This window comes from Pseudophryne corroboree, chromosome 6 (assembly GCF_028390025.1).
Source record: "Pseudophryne corroboree isolate aPseCor3 chromosome 6, aPseCor3.hap2, whole genome shotgun sequence".
In the NCBI taxonomy this organism is placed as follows: Eukaryota; Metazoa; Chordata; class Amphibia; order Anura; family Myobatrachidae; genus Pseudophryne; species Pseudophryne corroboree.
Genome location: NC_086449.1, coordinates 562,652,230 through 562,666,643, shown reverse-complemented (window position 1 = coordinate 562,666,643; position 14,414 = coordinate 562,652,230). Strand labels below are relative to the sequence as shown.

Sequence of the window (14,414 nt, the reverse complement as noted above, 5' to 3'; positions counted from 1 at the left end):
GCCGCGAGTTTGACACCCCTGCTCTAGAGCGTTCGTGGACACACTGGCAATTCCATGGAACTTTCAGCTGCCATACGTGTTCCCTCCGATGTTACTCCTGCCCAGAGTAATAAGGAAGTTCAAACAAGAAGGAGGAATCCTACTTCTGATCACTCCCGCATGGCCCAGACGGCATTGGTTCTCAGACCTTCAGGGTCTCTCGTTAGAGCGTCCCCTTCTACTTCCGCAGCGCCCAGATTTCCTCGTTCAGGGCACCTGTGTATATCAGTATTTAGCCCGGATGGCTTTGACGGTGTAGCTGTTGAAGCTACTGTCTTGAGGGCCAAAGGATTTTCTGAGGCGGTCATTCAAACTATGTTGAAGGCCCGGAAACCGGCTTCTGCTCGGATTTACTATAGGGTCTGGAATTCTTACTTTGCTTGGTGCGCATCTAACAATCATGACGTTTACAAGTTTAGTACGGCCAAACTTTTGGCCTTTCTACAACAGGGCCTGGACTTGGGCCTTCGTCTGGCCTCCATCAAGGGTCATATTTCTGCCTTGTCGGTTTGGTTCCAGATAAAAATTGCAACTTTACTTGATGTTCATACGTTCACTCAGGGTGTGTTGCGGATTCAACCTTCTTATGTCCCGCCTGTGGCTCCTTGGGACTTGTCGGTGGTTCTAGAGGCGTTTCAAGAGTCTCCGTTTGAGCCTCTTAAATCTGACCTTAAGTGGGTTTCTCTTAAGGAATTGTTTCTGTTGGCTATTGCCTCTGCTAGACGTGTGTCATATTTGGGTGCCTTATCGTGTAGGTCACCATATCTGATTTTTCACCGTGATCGGGTGGTTCTTAGAACACGTCCCGAGTATTTACCTAAGGTATTGTCATCTTTACACCTTAATCAGGAGATTGTGGTTCCGGCCTTTGCCTCTCCTGAACTGTCTTCCAAAGAATGGTGTTTGGATGTGGTTCTGGCTCTCCGTATCTACGTGAAGAGAACTGCCTCCATCAGGAAGTCGGATTCTCTCTTTCTTCTGTTTGGTTTTCACAAACGTGGCTGGCCTGCTCACAAGCAGACCCTAGCCAGATGGATTAGAATGGTGATTGCACATGCTTATGTACAGGCTAGCCTTCCAGCTCCTGCTACCATAAAGGCCCATTCTACTCGGTCGGTTGGACCTTCTTGGGCGGCCCTTGAACAATTGTGCAAGGCGGCTACATGGTCCTCAGTGAACACGTTCATAAGGTTTTATGCCTTCGATACTTCCGCCTCCCAGGATGCTTCCTTTGGACGCCGGGTTCTTGTGCCCACTACAGTGCGTCCCCTCCCATAAGGAACTGCTTTAGGACATCCCCAATGTTATTCCCTGTGGAATACCAGTGTACCCTGTTGCAGAAAAGGAGATTTATGGTAAGACTTACCATTGTTAAATCTCTTTCTGCGAGGTACACTGGTTTCCACAGGGCGCCCACTCTGACGCACTTAGCTTATTTGGATTTGTATGGCATAAGCCGCTAGTCCCTTCTCCTGTCGTGAGAATGTGGGTCTATGTGACTAACATCTACCGTCTCTCTTACCTGCTACTGCATTGGGCTGATTAACAAAACTGAGCTACAGTGCCTGGAGACGGTGCAGTATATCCGGGGAACAGTCAAAGCTTTAGCCTGTTGGTGCCTCTGATCAAGATCCAACTCTATACCCAGATGTTATTCCCTGTAGAATCCAGTGTACCTCGCAGAAAGAGATTTAACAATGATAAGTCTACCATAATTCTCTTTTTATTAAAGATATTAATGCCTTATCGGAAATTATAGTATTTTAAAATGCTAAGCTGGGCATACATTATACCAGAGGTTCCCAAACGCGATCTTCATGGTACCCCAACGGTCCAGGTTTTAAATATATATCGTTTTATGGAAGCTGTAGCCTAGAGAGAGAGCATGTAAATAAATATATGTATTTTTTTTCTTTAGCAAGATACAAAAATGATCAAAGACACAGTTAGAAAACTATTTTAATTTTGACATTGTTGACTTCTTGATTTTATATACGAGTCTGAGTTATATAGAAAATATAACACTCTAATGGCCACTGCTGTGGACAGTGGAGAGATTTAATTCAGTAAACCACCATCGTATGACAACACGCATCAACCTCCAAATACATTCTATCCCAGGATGCCTAGCACATATATGTATAGATTTCTTTCTGGCTGGAAGAATCCTGTTCTGTATATTCCCAACTCTCTGGTATTTAAGAATTATTGTTGAAGCACACAAATGCAGGTATGTTCTTCACTGTAATTTTCTCCAGAGTGGGTAGGCTGCCATCCACAATTTATCTATCTATGGAGCAGACGTATTAAGCATGGAGAAGTGATAAGTGCAAGGTGATAACACACCAGCCAATCAGCTCCAATATGTAAAATGACAGGAGCTGACTGGCTGATGCGTTATGACCTTGCATTTATCACTGCTCCAGGCTTAATACATCAGCCCCTATCTGTGTTGCGTATATACCCGGCACTCCAATAAAACCTGCAGCTCGTAAACTTGCTCTGGTGCCCTCCTTGGTTCATGTGGACCCCAGATACTGGTATTCAATAGGCAGCACTCAGGAGAAGGGTCATTGCGGTGAATAAGCTCTGATTAATGCAGCATTATCAAATACTTCAATAGAAAATCTTATCCAAGTCTCACAAGAGGAACTTCTGCTGGTGGTTGATGGTATAATTTATAAAAATAGATTCTGTTGTCAGGATGTAAAGGTAGCAGCGGCATAATAACAGATTGTTCTTTCTTACTTTAATAGAAAAAAATGTTCTTAAGATCTGAGAATACTGGACAAAGCCTATTTTCAGAATAATATTGTATTTTTATTTTTCCACACACACATAGTTTCTCTATAGGGCTAAACAGTAAAATGGCTAAACTTGTAGCAGTAACATAATCCTCAGATTTGCCAGATAACCTTTAGCATAAAATAAAAAAATGTATTGTGTCTATAGAAATGTTCAATGTGTCAGAGAAATGATTGACATTTGTGCTCAGCATTAAAAATTACATTTTCTATTCTTGATAATGTATGTGATAAATGGATTGATGCTAGAGATTACTGTATACAGTTTTCATACCTCTCGATTTAGTGTACGGATATAGACTCCGAATAGGGCAGGAACCATGGGTGAAAGTAGGTGTGATTAGTCTGAAAGGAGGCATGCCCTACACAGATTTCAGGGCTGGTCTTATTGTGTCTCTATTTTACCTGGGTTAATGTTCGGAGGTACTGAATGACTTGTATGTGGCTATCAAGCCTGACCTAACATGCACTTTCCAGAACAAAGGACATTGGGAAAATGTTTTGTTTTTACTTTTATCCATCAATGTGCTATGAATTTTCCACAGCAAGTCTGCAAAGTCTTTATCATGAGAACTGAAGAGCTACTAGACCTAAATGTGCTAAAATGAAACAAAAAGCAAAAACTTATGATGATTTCCAAGACTTAGAAAACATTATAAAGATGTTTATACAAAATGTAAATAGTGTGCATATGCTATGTCCCCCTTCCATCTTTATTACTCTAGCTTTCACCAGACACTTGGTGGTTAATGGATATGGCATAAATGTGCTATTTGCATTGTCTTATTCAGTAACCCGTGTCTGTCTCTTACTATTGTATATGTAGCATTAATTATTTATAAAAGAAAAGCCCTTCTGTCAGTTCTGCAGTTATTGCATTTTCTGATATAAGCAGTTCAGAAAAGACCCCTGCCATTACTTAAATTGCATATTAAAGGTTTCTCATGAAGTAACTTGTAGTATAGGCACATGGCATCTATAGTACATCCACTTATTAATTATCATAATTACTCAAAAGCAGCCGTGTTTTGTTTTTTGCTTCCTTTTAGTATTCCACTGTAACCGCCTTTGTCCTGAGGTATTCATGGAGGGCTTCTTCACCTGATGTAAAGAAATACACTGGTTTTAGAGACCTTCTTAAAGCAGATAGTACCCACTCTTTACCAATGTGAGAAGATGGATTTTGTCTAACGTCCTAGAGGATGCTGAGATTCCGTAAGGACCATGGGGATAGGCGAGCTCCGCAGGAGACATGGGCACTTTAAGAAAGACTTTGACTCTAGGTATGCACTGGCTCCTCCCTCTATGCCCCTCCTCCAGACCTCAGTTTGAGACTGTGCCCAGAGGAGATGGGTGCACTGCAGGGAGCTCTCCTGAGTTTCCTGCTAAGAAAGTATATTTGTTAGGTTTTTTATTTTCAGGGAGCACTGCTGGCAACAGACTCCCTGCATCGAGGGACTGAGGAGAGAGAAGCAACCCTACATCTCTGAGTTGCAAGGTCTTGTTTCTTAGGCTACTGGACACCATTAGCTCCAGAAGGATTGGAACACAGGTTCGTCCTGGACGTTCGTCCCAGAGCCGCGCCGCCATCCTCCTTACAGAGCCAGAAGAAAGAAGCCGGGTGAGTATGAGATGAAGGAAGGCTTCAAAGGCGGCAGAAGACTTTGTGAGCTTCACTGAGGTAACGCACAGCACTGCAGCTGTGCGCCATTGCTCCCATACACCTCACACACTCCGGTCACTGTAAAGGGGGGGGGGGGGGGGGGGGGCAATATAAACCTCTCCTATGGCAAACAGAGATATATACATGTACAGTTGGGCATTGTACATGTATATAAAAGAGCCCCCGCCATGTTTTACATATTTTGAGCGGGACAGAAGCCCGCCGCCGAGGGGGCGGGGCTTATCCCTCAGCACTCACCAGCGCCATTTCTCTGCACAGCGCTGAGAGGAAGCTCCCCGGACTCCCCCCTGCTTACAGACGGTGACAGTGGGTTTTCAAGAGGGGGGGGGCACATAATTGGCAGTATACAGGTGTTTCAGCGCTATTGGAAGGAACATACTGTGTTTTTTTCCTGGGTTATAGCGCTGGGGTGTGTGCTGGCATACTCTCTCTCTGTCTCTCCAAAGGGCCTAGGGGGAACCTGTCTTCAGAAAAGAGATTCCTTGTGTGTGTGCAGTGTGTCGGTACGTGTGTGTCGACATGTTTGACCTGAAGGCTCATCTGAGGAGGAGGGGGAGTGCATGAATGTCAGGTCGCCGTCGGCAGCGCCGACACCGGACTGGATGGGTAAGTGGAATGTCTTGAGTGCTAATGTAAACTTATTACATAAGAGATTAGACAAAGCTGAGGCTAGGGAACAGGCAGGTAGTCAGACCATGCCTGTCCCAGTGGCACCGGGACCTTCCGGGTCTCAGAAGCGCACATTATCCCAAATCACTGACACAGATACCGACACGGATTCAGATTCCAGTGTCGATTATGAGGATGCAAAATTACAGCCTAAAGTGGCTAAGGGTATTCGTTATATGATTATTGCGATAAAAGACGTTTTGCATATCACTGAGGAACCCCCTGTCCCGGACACAAGGGTACACATGTATAAAGAAATAAAACCTGAGGTCACCTTTCCGTCCTCATATGAGCTAAGCGAATTGTGCGAAAAGGCTTGGGAATTTCCAGACAGGAGACTGCAAATTCCCAAAAGGATTCGTATGGTGTATCCCTTCCCACAAAAGGACAGGATACGATGGGAATCTTCACCTAAGGTGGACAAGGCGTTAACACGCTTATCAAAAAAGGTAGCACTGCCATCCCAGGATACTGCTACCAGATGCTGCTGATCGCAAGCAGGAAGTTACCATGAAGTCCATTTACACGCATTCTGGTACTATTATTAGGCCGGCTATGGCATCGGCCTGGGTTTGTAGTGCTGTCGCAGCATGGACTGATTCCCTATTAGCAGAGATTGAAAATCTGGATAAGGATACCATTTTAATGACCCTAGGGCATATAAAAGATGCTGCGTTATATATGAGGGATGCTCAAAGAGACATTTGTTTACTAAGCTCTAGAATAAATGCTATGTCTATTTCTGCTAGGCGACTCTTGTGGATCCGGCAGTGGACGGGGGATGCCGACTCAAAACAGCATATGGAGTCGTTGCCTTACGAGGGGGAAGAGTTGTTTGGAGAAGGCCTCTCGGACCTTGGCCCTCATTCCGAGTTGTTTGCTCGCTAGCTGCTTTTAGCAGCATTGCACACGCTAAGCCGCCGCCCTCTGGGAGTGTATCTTAGCTTAGCAGAATTGCGAACGAAAGATTCGCATAATTGCGATTAGAAATTTCTTAGCAGTTTCTGAGTAGCTCGACACTTACTCTGCCACTGCGATCAGTTCAGTTAGTTTCGTTCCTGGTTTGACGTCACAAACACACGCAGCGTTCGCCCAGGCACTCCCCCGTTTCTCCAGCCACTCCTGCGTTTTTCCCAGAAACGGCAGCGTTTTTTCACACACACCCATAAAACGGCCAGTTTCCGCCCAGAAACACCCACTTCCTGTCAATCACACTCCGATCACCAGAACGAAGAAAAATCCTCGTAATGCCGTGAGTAAAATACCTAACTGTTGAGTAAAATAACTAAGCGCATGCGCTCTGCGAACATTGCGCATGCGCAGTAAGCGACTAATCGCAATATAGAGAAAATCGGCAACGAGCGAACAACTCGGAATGAGGGCCCTTGTCTCTACTGCTACAGCAGGTAAATCTAATTTTTTGCCTTATGTTCCCCCACAACCTAAGAAGGCGCCTCATTATCAAATGCTGTCCTTTCGTTCAAATAAAGGCAAAAAGGTACGGGGATCGTCCTTTCTTGCCAGAGGTAAGGGCAAGGGGAAGAAGCTGCACACAGCTAGTTCCCAGGAGCAGAAGTCCTCCCCTGCGTCTGCAAAATCCACCGCATGACGCTGGGGCTTCCCTGGTGGAGTCAGCTCAAGTGGGGGCACGTCTTCGATTTTTCAGCCACATCTGGGTTCACTCCCGGGTGGATCCCTGGGCACTAGAGATTGTTTCTCAGGGATACAGGCTGGAATTCGAAGAGGTGCCTCCTCGCCGGTTTTTCAAGTCGGCTCTGCCAGCTTCTCCTTCAGAGAGGGAGTTAGTGTTAAATGCAATTCAAAAATTGTATCTTCAACAGGTGATAGTCAAGGTTCTCCTTCTGCAACAAGGAAAGGGGTATTACTCAACCCTGTTTGTGGTACCGAAACCGGACGGTTCGGTCAGACCCATTTTGAATTTAAAATCCCTGAACCTGTACTTAAAAAAGTTCAAGTTCAAGATGGAATCGCCCAGAGCGGTAATCGCCAGCCTGGAAGGGGGGGATTGGATGGTTTCCCTAGACATAAAGGATGCATACCTTCATGTTCCGATATTTCCTCCTCATCAGGCGTTCCTGAGATTTGCGGTACAGGACTGTCATTACCAATTTCAGACGTTGCCGTTTGGGCTTTCCACGGCCCCGAGGATTTTTACCAAGGTAATGGCAGAAATTATGGTGCTCCTGCGCAAGCAGGGTGTCACAATTATCCCATACTTGGACGATCTCCTCATAAAGGCGAGATCTCGAGAGAAGTTACTGGACAGCGTATCACTATCTGTGAAGATGTTACAGCAACATGGCTGGATTCTCAATATTCCGAAGTCACAGCTGGTTCCTACAACGCGTCTGACCTTTTTGGGCCTGATTCTGGACACAGACCAGAAAAAGGTTTTTCTTCCAATGGAAAAGGCTCAGGAGCTCATGGCTCTAGTCAAGAACCTATTGAAGCCAAAAAAGGTTTCAGTGCATCACTGCACACGTGTCCTGGGGAAGATGGTGGCATCTTACGAGGCCATCCCCTTCGGCAGGTTCCATGCGAGGACTTTTCAATGGGACCTACTGGACAAGTGGTCCGGGTCTCATTTACAAATGCATCAAAGGATCACCCTGTCTCCCAGAGCCAGGGTATCTCAACTATGGTGGCTACACAGTGCTCACCTCCTAGAGGGCCGCAGGTTCGGCATTCAGGACTGGATCCTGGTGAACACGCACGCAAGCCTCCGAGGTTGGAGAGCAGTCACACTGGGAAGAAATTTCCAAGGTCTCTGGACAAGTCTAGAGACTTGTCTCCACATCAACGTCCTGGAGTTGAGGGCCATATACAACGCCCTACGTCAAGCGGAGGCATTACTTCGCAACAAGCCAGTTCTGATTCAGTCGGACAATGTTACAGCAGTGGCTCATGTAAACCGCCAAGGCGGCACAAGGAGCAGGGTGGCAATGGCAGAAGCCACCAGGATTCTTCGCTGGGCGGAAGGTCATGTAAGCGCACTGTCAGCAGTGTTCATTCCGGGAGTGGACAACTGGGAAGCGGACTTCCTCAGCAGACACGATCTGCATCCGGGAGAGTGGGGATTTCATCAGGAAGTCTTCGCACAGATCGTGGGTCGGTGGGGACTGCCCCAAATAGACATGATGGCGTCCCGTCTCAACAAAAAGCTAAAGTGGTATTGCGCCAGGTCAAGGGACCCTCAGGAGGTGGCGGTAGACGCCCTGGTGATGCCTTGGGTGTTCAGGTCGGTCTATGTGTTCCCTCCTCTTCCTCTCATACCCAAGGTGTTGAGAATAATAAGACGAAGAGGAGTGAGAACAATCTTCGTTGCTCCGGATTGGCCACGAAGGACTTGGTATCCGGATCTGCAGGAGTTGCTCACAGAAGATCCGTGGCCTCTTCCTCTTCGACAGGACCTACTGCAACAGGGGCCCTGTATGTTCCAAGACTTACTGCGGCTGCGTTTGACGGCATGGCGGTTGAACGCCGGATCCTAGCGGAAAAAGGTATTCCGGAGGAGATCATTCCTACCCTGATTAAGGCTAGAAAGGACGTCACATCGAAACATTATCACCGCATATGGAGAAAATATGTTTCTTGGTGTGAGGCCAGGAATACTCCTACGGAAGAATTCCATTTGGGCTGTTTCCTTCACTTCCTTCAAACTGGAGTGAATTTGGGCCTAAAATTAGGGTCCATAAAGGTTCAAATTTCGGCTTTATCCATTTTCTTTCAAAAGGATTGGCTTCTCTTCCTGAAGTTCAGACATTTGTGAAGGGAGTACTGCATATTCAGCCCCCGTTTGTACCTCCGGTGGCGCCTTGGGACCTTAACGTGGTAAGTTTCCTTAAGTCACATTGGTTTGAACCACTCAACGCAGTGGAGTTGAAGTACCTCACTTGGAAGGTGGTCATGTTGTTGGCCTTAGCTTCAGCAAGGCGAGTTTCGGAATTGGCGGCTTTGTCACATAAAAGCCCCTATCTGGTTTTTCATGTGGATAGGGCGGAATTGAGGACTCGTCCTCACTTCCTTCCTAAGGTGGTCTCATCTTTTCATATGAACCAACCTATTGTAGTGCCTGTGGCTACGCGTGACTTGAAGGATTCCGAGTCCCTTGATGTGGTCAGGGCTTTGAAGATTTATGTGGCCAGAACAGCTAGGGTCAGGAAGACAGAAGCTTTGTTTGTTCTATATGCGGCCAACAAGATTGGCGCTCCTGCTTCAAAGCAGACTATTGCTCGCTGGATCTGTAACACGATTCAGCAGGCGCATTCTACGGAAGGTTTGCCGTTGACAAAATCGGTTAAGGCCCATTCCACTAGGAAGGTGGGCTCTTCTTGGGCGGCTGCCCGAGGGGTTTCGGCACTACAGCTGTGCCGAGCTGCTACTTGGTCGGGGTCAAACACCTTTGCAAAGTTCTATAAGTTTGATACCCTGGCTGAGGAGGACCTCCTGTTTGCTCAATCGGTGCTGCAGAGTCATCCGCACTCTCCCGCCCGTTTGGGAGCTTTGGTATAATCCCCATGGTCCTTACGGAGTCCCAGCATCCTCTAGGATGTTAGAGAAAATAAGATTTTAAACCTACCGGTAAATCTTTTTCTCGTAGTCCGTAGAGGATGCTGGGCGCCCGTCCCAAGTGCGGACTTCTTCTGCAAAACTTGTATATAGTTACTGCTTACATAAGGGTTATGTTGTAGTTTCATCGGTTTTGGACCGAGACTATGTTGTTTGTTCATACTGTTAACTGGGTAGTTTATCACAAGTTATACGGTGTGATTGGTGTGGCTGGTATGAATCTTGCCCTTGGATTAACAAAAATCCTTTCCTCGTACTGTTCATCTCCTCTGGGCACAGTTTCTCTAACTGAGGTCTGGAGGAGGGGCATAGAGGGAGGAGCCAGTGCACACCCAGAGTCAAAGTCTTTCTTAAATTGCCCATGTCTCCTGCAGAGCCCGTCTATCCCCATGGTCCTTACGGAGTCCCAGCATCCTCTACGGACTACGAAAAAAAGATTTACCGGTAGGTTTAAAATTTTTAATTTGATGTACAGTAAGAGGATGTCTGTACTTAAGTTAAATCCCTTTATCAGAGTCCATTGGGGGACATTGGAGTCGGTGTACTGGGGCATAGCGGCAGGAGCAGAGACCCTAGGCAGTTTAAGAAATTCACCTCTAGCTCCTCCCAGTGGCTGCCTGGAAAATTCAGTTTTGTTCAACAAGGACAAACCAGGAGTACGTAGCAAGTGGGAGAAGGGTAAGAAAAGGGGAGAGCAATAATCCAGACAAGGTTAACAGAACACATACAGAAGCGTAAAATGTCCAGTGTCTCCCACTGAGGATAAAGATTTAATATAAGACCCAAAATCTAAATTTTCGACAGGCATCCATTTAGGGACACTAGAGTCAGTTCATTGTAAACATGCCAAAAGTGGTCCTAAAGGGACATACACTAAAGTTGCGGATCCCATTGCTTTACGTCTAAAGCTGGCATCACTGGGTGTAAAGGTATTTTGCCTGTAAAATTTGATAAGGGTGTGTACCAAACACCTGGTCGCTACATGCACCTACGGATCTGGTGGAATACACCCTCAAAGGTTCAGGAACAGGGGCAGAAGACTGCACAGCGCTTACCCATACCCCAGACCGAACTAGAGGTATTCCATTTCATTTCTAAATCAGATTTGCAAACCCTAAAAAAGATGTGAGTACCACATGTGCTTTCATGTCCAGGCAGCATAAGATACATGACTAATTATTATTATCTTTTATTTCTCTAGCATCCATAAGGGATATTGGGAAGACCAAGTTGATCGCAGCAGGAATATTTTTAGCAGTTGGGCAAAACCGTGTGCACTGCAGGGGAGGCAGATATAACATGTGCAGAGAGAGATAGATTTGGGTGTGGTGAGTTCAATCTGCAATCTAAATTGCAGTGTAAAAATAAAGCAGCCAGTATTTACCCTGCACAGAAACAATATAACCCACCCAAATCTAACTCTCTCTGCACATGTTATATCTGTCTCCCCTGCAGTGCACATGGTTTTGGCCAACTGCTAAAAAATTTCCTGCTGCGATCAACTTGGAATTACCCCCTCAGTGCGATGGAGTATAGACGGGGTCCAAAGGAGTCGGTGCACTTTAAATTTCTTCCCCTCTATGCCCCCTCCCACAGGCAGTTTAGAAAAAAGTGCCCTCAGGTGAAGATGCACATCTCTGCAGCTCCAGAGAGTTTTCTTCAATTTCTTTTAAACTATTATTATTTTCAGTATGCTGTTTGGGCAACAGCATACCTGCACCGTGGGAGTTGGGGGGAAGCGACGGCGGTCACTGGCCTTGCGAGGTGTCAGAGCCGCTTCCCCGCTGCAGCACCACCGTCCTGAGAGGTTGTTTGTTCAGCAGGGCACTGCGCCTTAGCTGTCGCAATCGCAGCACGCCGCACACCCCTAACATATGCCTGAAGGTGATGTCTGTGGTGAGTTCAAACCGGGGGCCCCACTAGGGGGATCCCCCGGTTCACAGTGCGGCTGAACGCGGGTGCGGCATACGGGACCCTCCTGGAGGGGACCCGCTAGAGCTCCCCATGTAAACTGGCTTGGAGTAGCTTAAACTAGCACTTGTGTGATGTTTTTAAGCATAATAGGAGACTTTGCCAGTATAAAAATCACTGTAGCTCCAGCGCCATTGGGGGGGGGGGCGGAGCTACCTCAGAGCGGGACCAGGGGCATTTTGGCGCCTTCCTCTGCTTAATGCAGCAAGCACAGCTCCTCCTGACTCACAAGACACGCTGGAAAACTGATACAGGGTGTAGCAAAGGGGGAGAGCCGCTATTGTACACAATCTGTGTCCTATACAGGACAGAAATCATTAGTGTTTCACTGTGTTATAGTTAGCTGACAGACTCACTGTGGCTGTACAGCAGGGGTGTGCTGGTGTCTCTCTCTGTGTGTCTCCTCTCACATACAGTAAAGACAGGCTTGCTCAGTATTACTGTCTGTGTGTGTGTGTGTGTGTGTGTGTGTGTGTGTGTGTGTGTGTATATAATGGTGATTACTGTAAACATGGGTAAATACAAGCTATGCAGTGTCTGCCACACCAGATTCTTTGCCTTATCATCTGATTCTGTTTCTTGTGAACACTGCAGCCAATCTTCACAACTCAATGAGGGGGCTGGGGGAGAGGGTCCAGAGCGCTCCTGGTTAGGAGCTCTTAAGACTATGATGTCTGATATGTCATCACAACCCACTGCTAATGTTCAGAAAACTCAGCTACTACAACAGGCTGTTGCAGATTTAGCTGCTAGGGCAGATGTTATACAGCCCCCCTCTCTAGCTCAGGACCACAAAAGCGTGGTTTACCTGCTCTATTTTCTGATTCAGATGAGGATATACAGGAGGATGGGGATGACTTGTATCCCGTTAGCAGGGATTCCACTTCTGCTCAGGGTATTGAACCTCTCATTCTGGCTATACGGGACGTGTTAAAGATCCCTCTAGAGGACGCTGTGTCACAGCAGTCATTTTTCTTTACACAAAACAAGCCTAATGTCACTTTCCCTGATTCTGCAGAATTAGATGACCTATTTAAATTAGACTGGAAAAATCCAGACAAAAAATACCAAGTGTCAAAAAGATTTTTGCACACTTTCTCATTTGCTCCTGAAGGTAGGAAATTCTGGGAAGAACCCCCAGGGGTTGACGTATCAGTCTCTCGACTGTCTACAAAGGCGGTGCTGCCTGCCCCAGGCTCTTTTACCATAAATGACCCTGGGGACAGAAAAAAGGAGATTTATGGTAAGACTTACCATTGTTAAATCTTTCTGCGAGGTACACTGATTTCCACAGGGAATAACATCGGGGTGTAGAGTTGGATCTTGATCTGAGGCACCAACAGGCTAAAGCTTTGACTGTTCTCAGGATACACTGCACCGCCTCCTCTATAGCCCCGCCTCCAGGCACTGTAGCTCAGTTTTGTTAATCAGCCCAATGCAGTAGCAGGTAAGAGAGACGGTAGATGTTAGTCACATAGACCCACATTCTCACGACAGGAGAAGGGACTAGCGGCTAATGCCATACAAATCCAAATAAGCTAAGTGCGTCAGAGTGGGCGCCCTGTGGAAACCAGTGTACCTTGCAGAAAGAGATTTAACAATGGTAAGTCTTACCATAAATCTCCTTTTCTGCAGCAGGGTACACTGGTATTCCACAGGGAATAACATCAGGGATGTCCTAAAGCAGTTCCTCATGGGAGGGGGACACACTGTAGCGGGCACAAGAACCAGGCGTCCAAAGGAAACATCCTGGGAGACGGAAGTATCAAAGGCATAGAACCTGATGAACGTGTACACTGAAGACCACGTAGCTGCCTTGCACAATTGTTCAGCGGATGCGCCACAGCAGGCCGCCCAGGAAGGTCCAACAGACCGAGTAGAATGGGCCTTGATAGCAGCAGGAGCTGGGAGTCCAGCCTGCGCATAAGCTTGTGCAATCACCATTCCAATCCATCTGGCCAAGGTCTGCTTATTCGCAGGCCCTCCACGTTTGTGAAACCAAAAAGTACAAAAAGAGAATCTGACCTCCTGATAGAGGCAGTCCATTCTACATATATACGGAGAGCCCGTACCACATCCAAAGACCGCTCTTTGGAGGACAAACCAGGAGATATAAAGGCCGGAACCACAATCTCTTGGTTAAGGTGGAAAGATGACACCACCTTAGGTAAATAACCAAGGCGAGTTCTAAGAACTGCCGGTCGCGGTGAAAAATAAGAAAGGGTGGACGACAGGACAAAGCGCCTAAGTCCGACACCCTCCTAGCAGAGGCAATAGCCAACAGAAAAATGACCTTAAGCGTAAGCATTTAAGGTCCACAGACTCAAGAGTTTCAAACGGAGACTCTTGAAGGGCAGTAAGAACAGACAGACAGATCCCATGGAGCCACAGGAGGGACATAGGGAGGCTGAATCAATAGTACGCCCTGAGTGAATGTATGAACGTCAGGAATAGATACAATTTTTCGTTGAAACCACACAGACAAGGTAGAAATGTGAACCTTGAGAGAGGCCAGGGGAAGTCCTAAATCCATGTCTTGTTGCAAAAAAGCCAGAAGTCTGGAAGTATTAGTATGCATCATAATTCTTAGCAGCACACCAGGTGAAGTAAGAATTCCAGACCGTATAATAAATCCATGCAGAAGCCGGTTTGTGGGC

General features: G+C 46.7%; 1 protein-coding gene across 1 annotated transcript in view; it reads right to left on the bottom strand.

Moving 5' to 3' along the window:
• Positions 1-2,837: 2,837 nt before the first annotated feature.
• Positions 2,838-14,414, bottom strand: part of ALDH1L2 (aldehyde dehydrogenase 1 family member L2) — a 202,984-nt gene continuing 191,407 nt past the window's right edge. Inside the window, exon 23 of the mRNA XM_063927761.1 lies at positions 2,838-3,944. Within this exon, the coding sequence (XP_063783831.1) occupies positions 3,889-3,944 (56 nt within the window). The 3' untranslated portion in view covers positions 2,838-3,888. The remainder of the gene's footprint in view (positions 3,945-14,414) is intronic.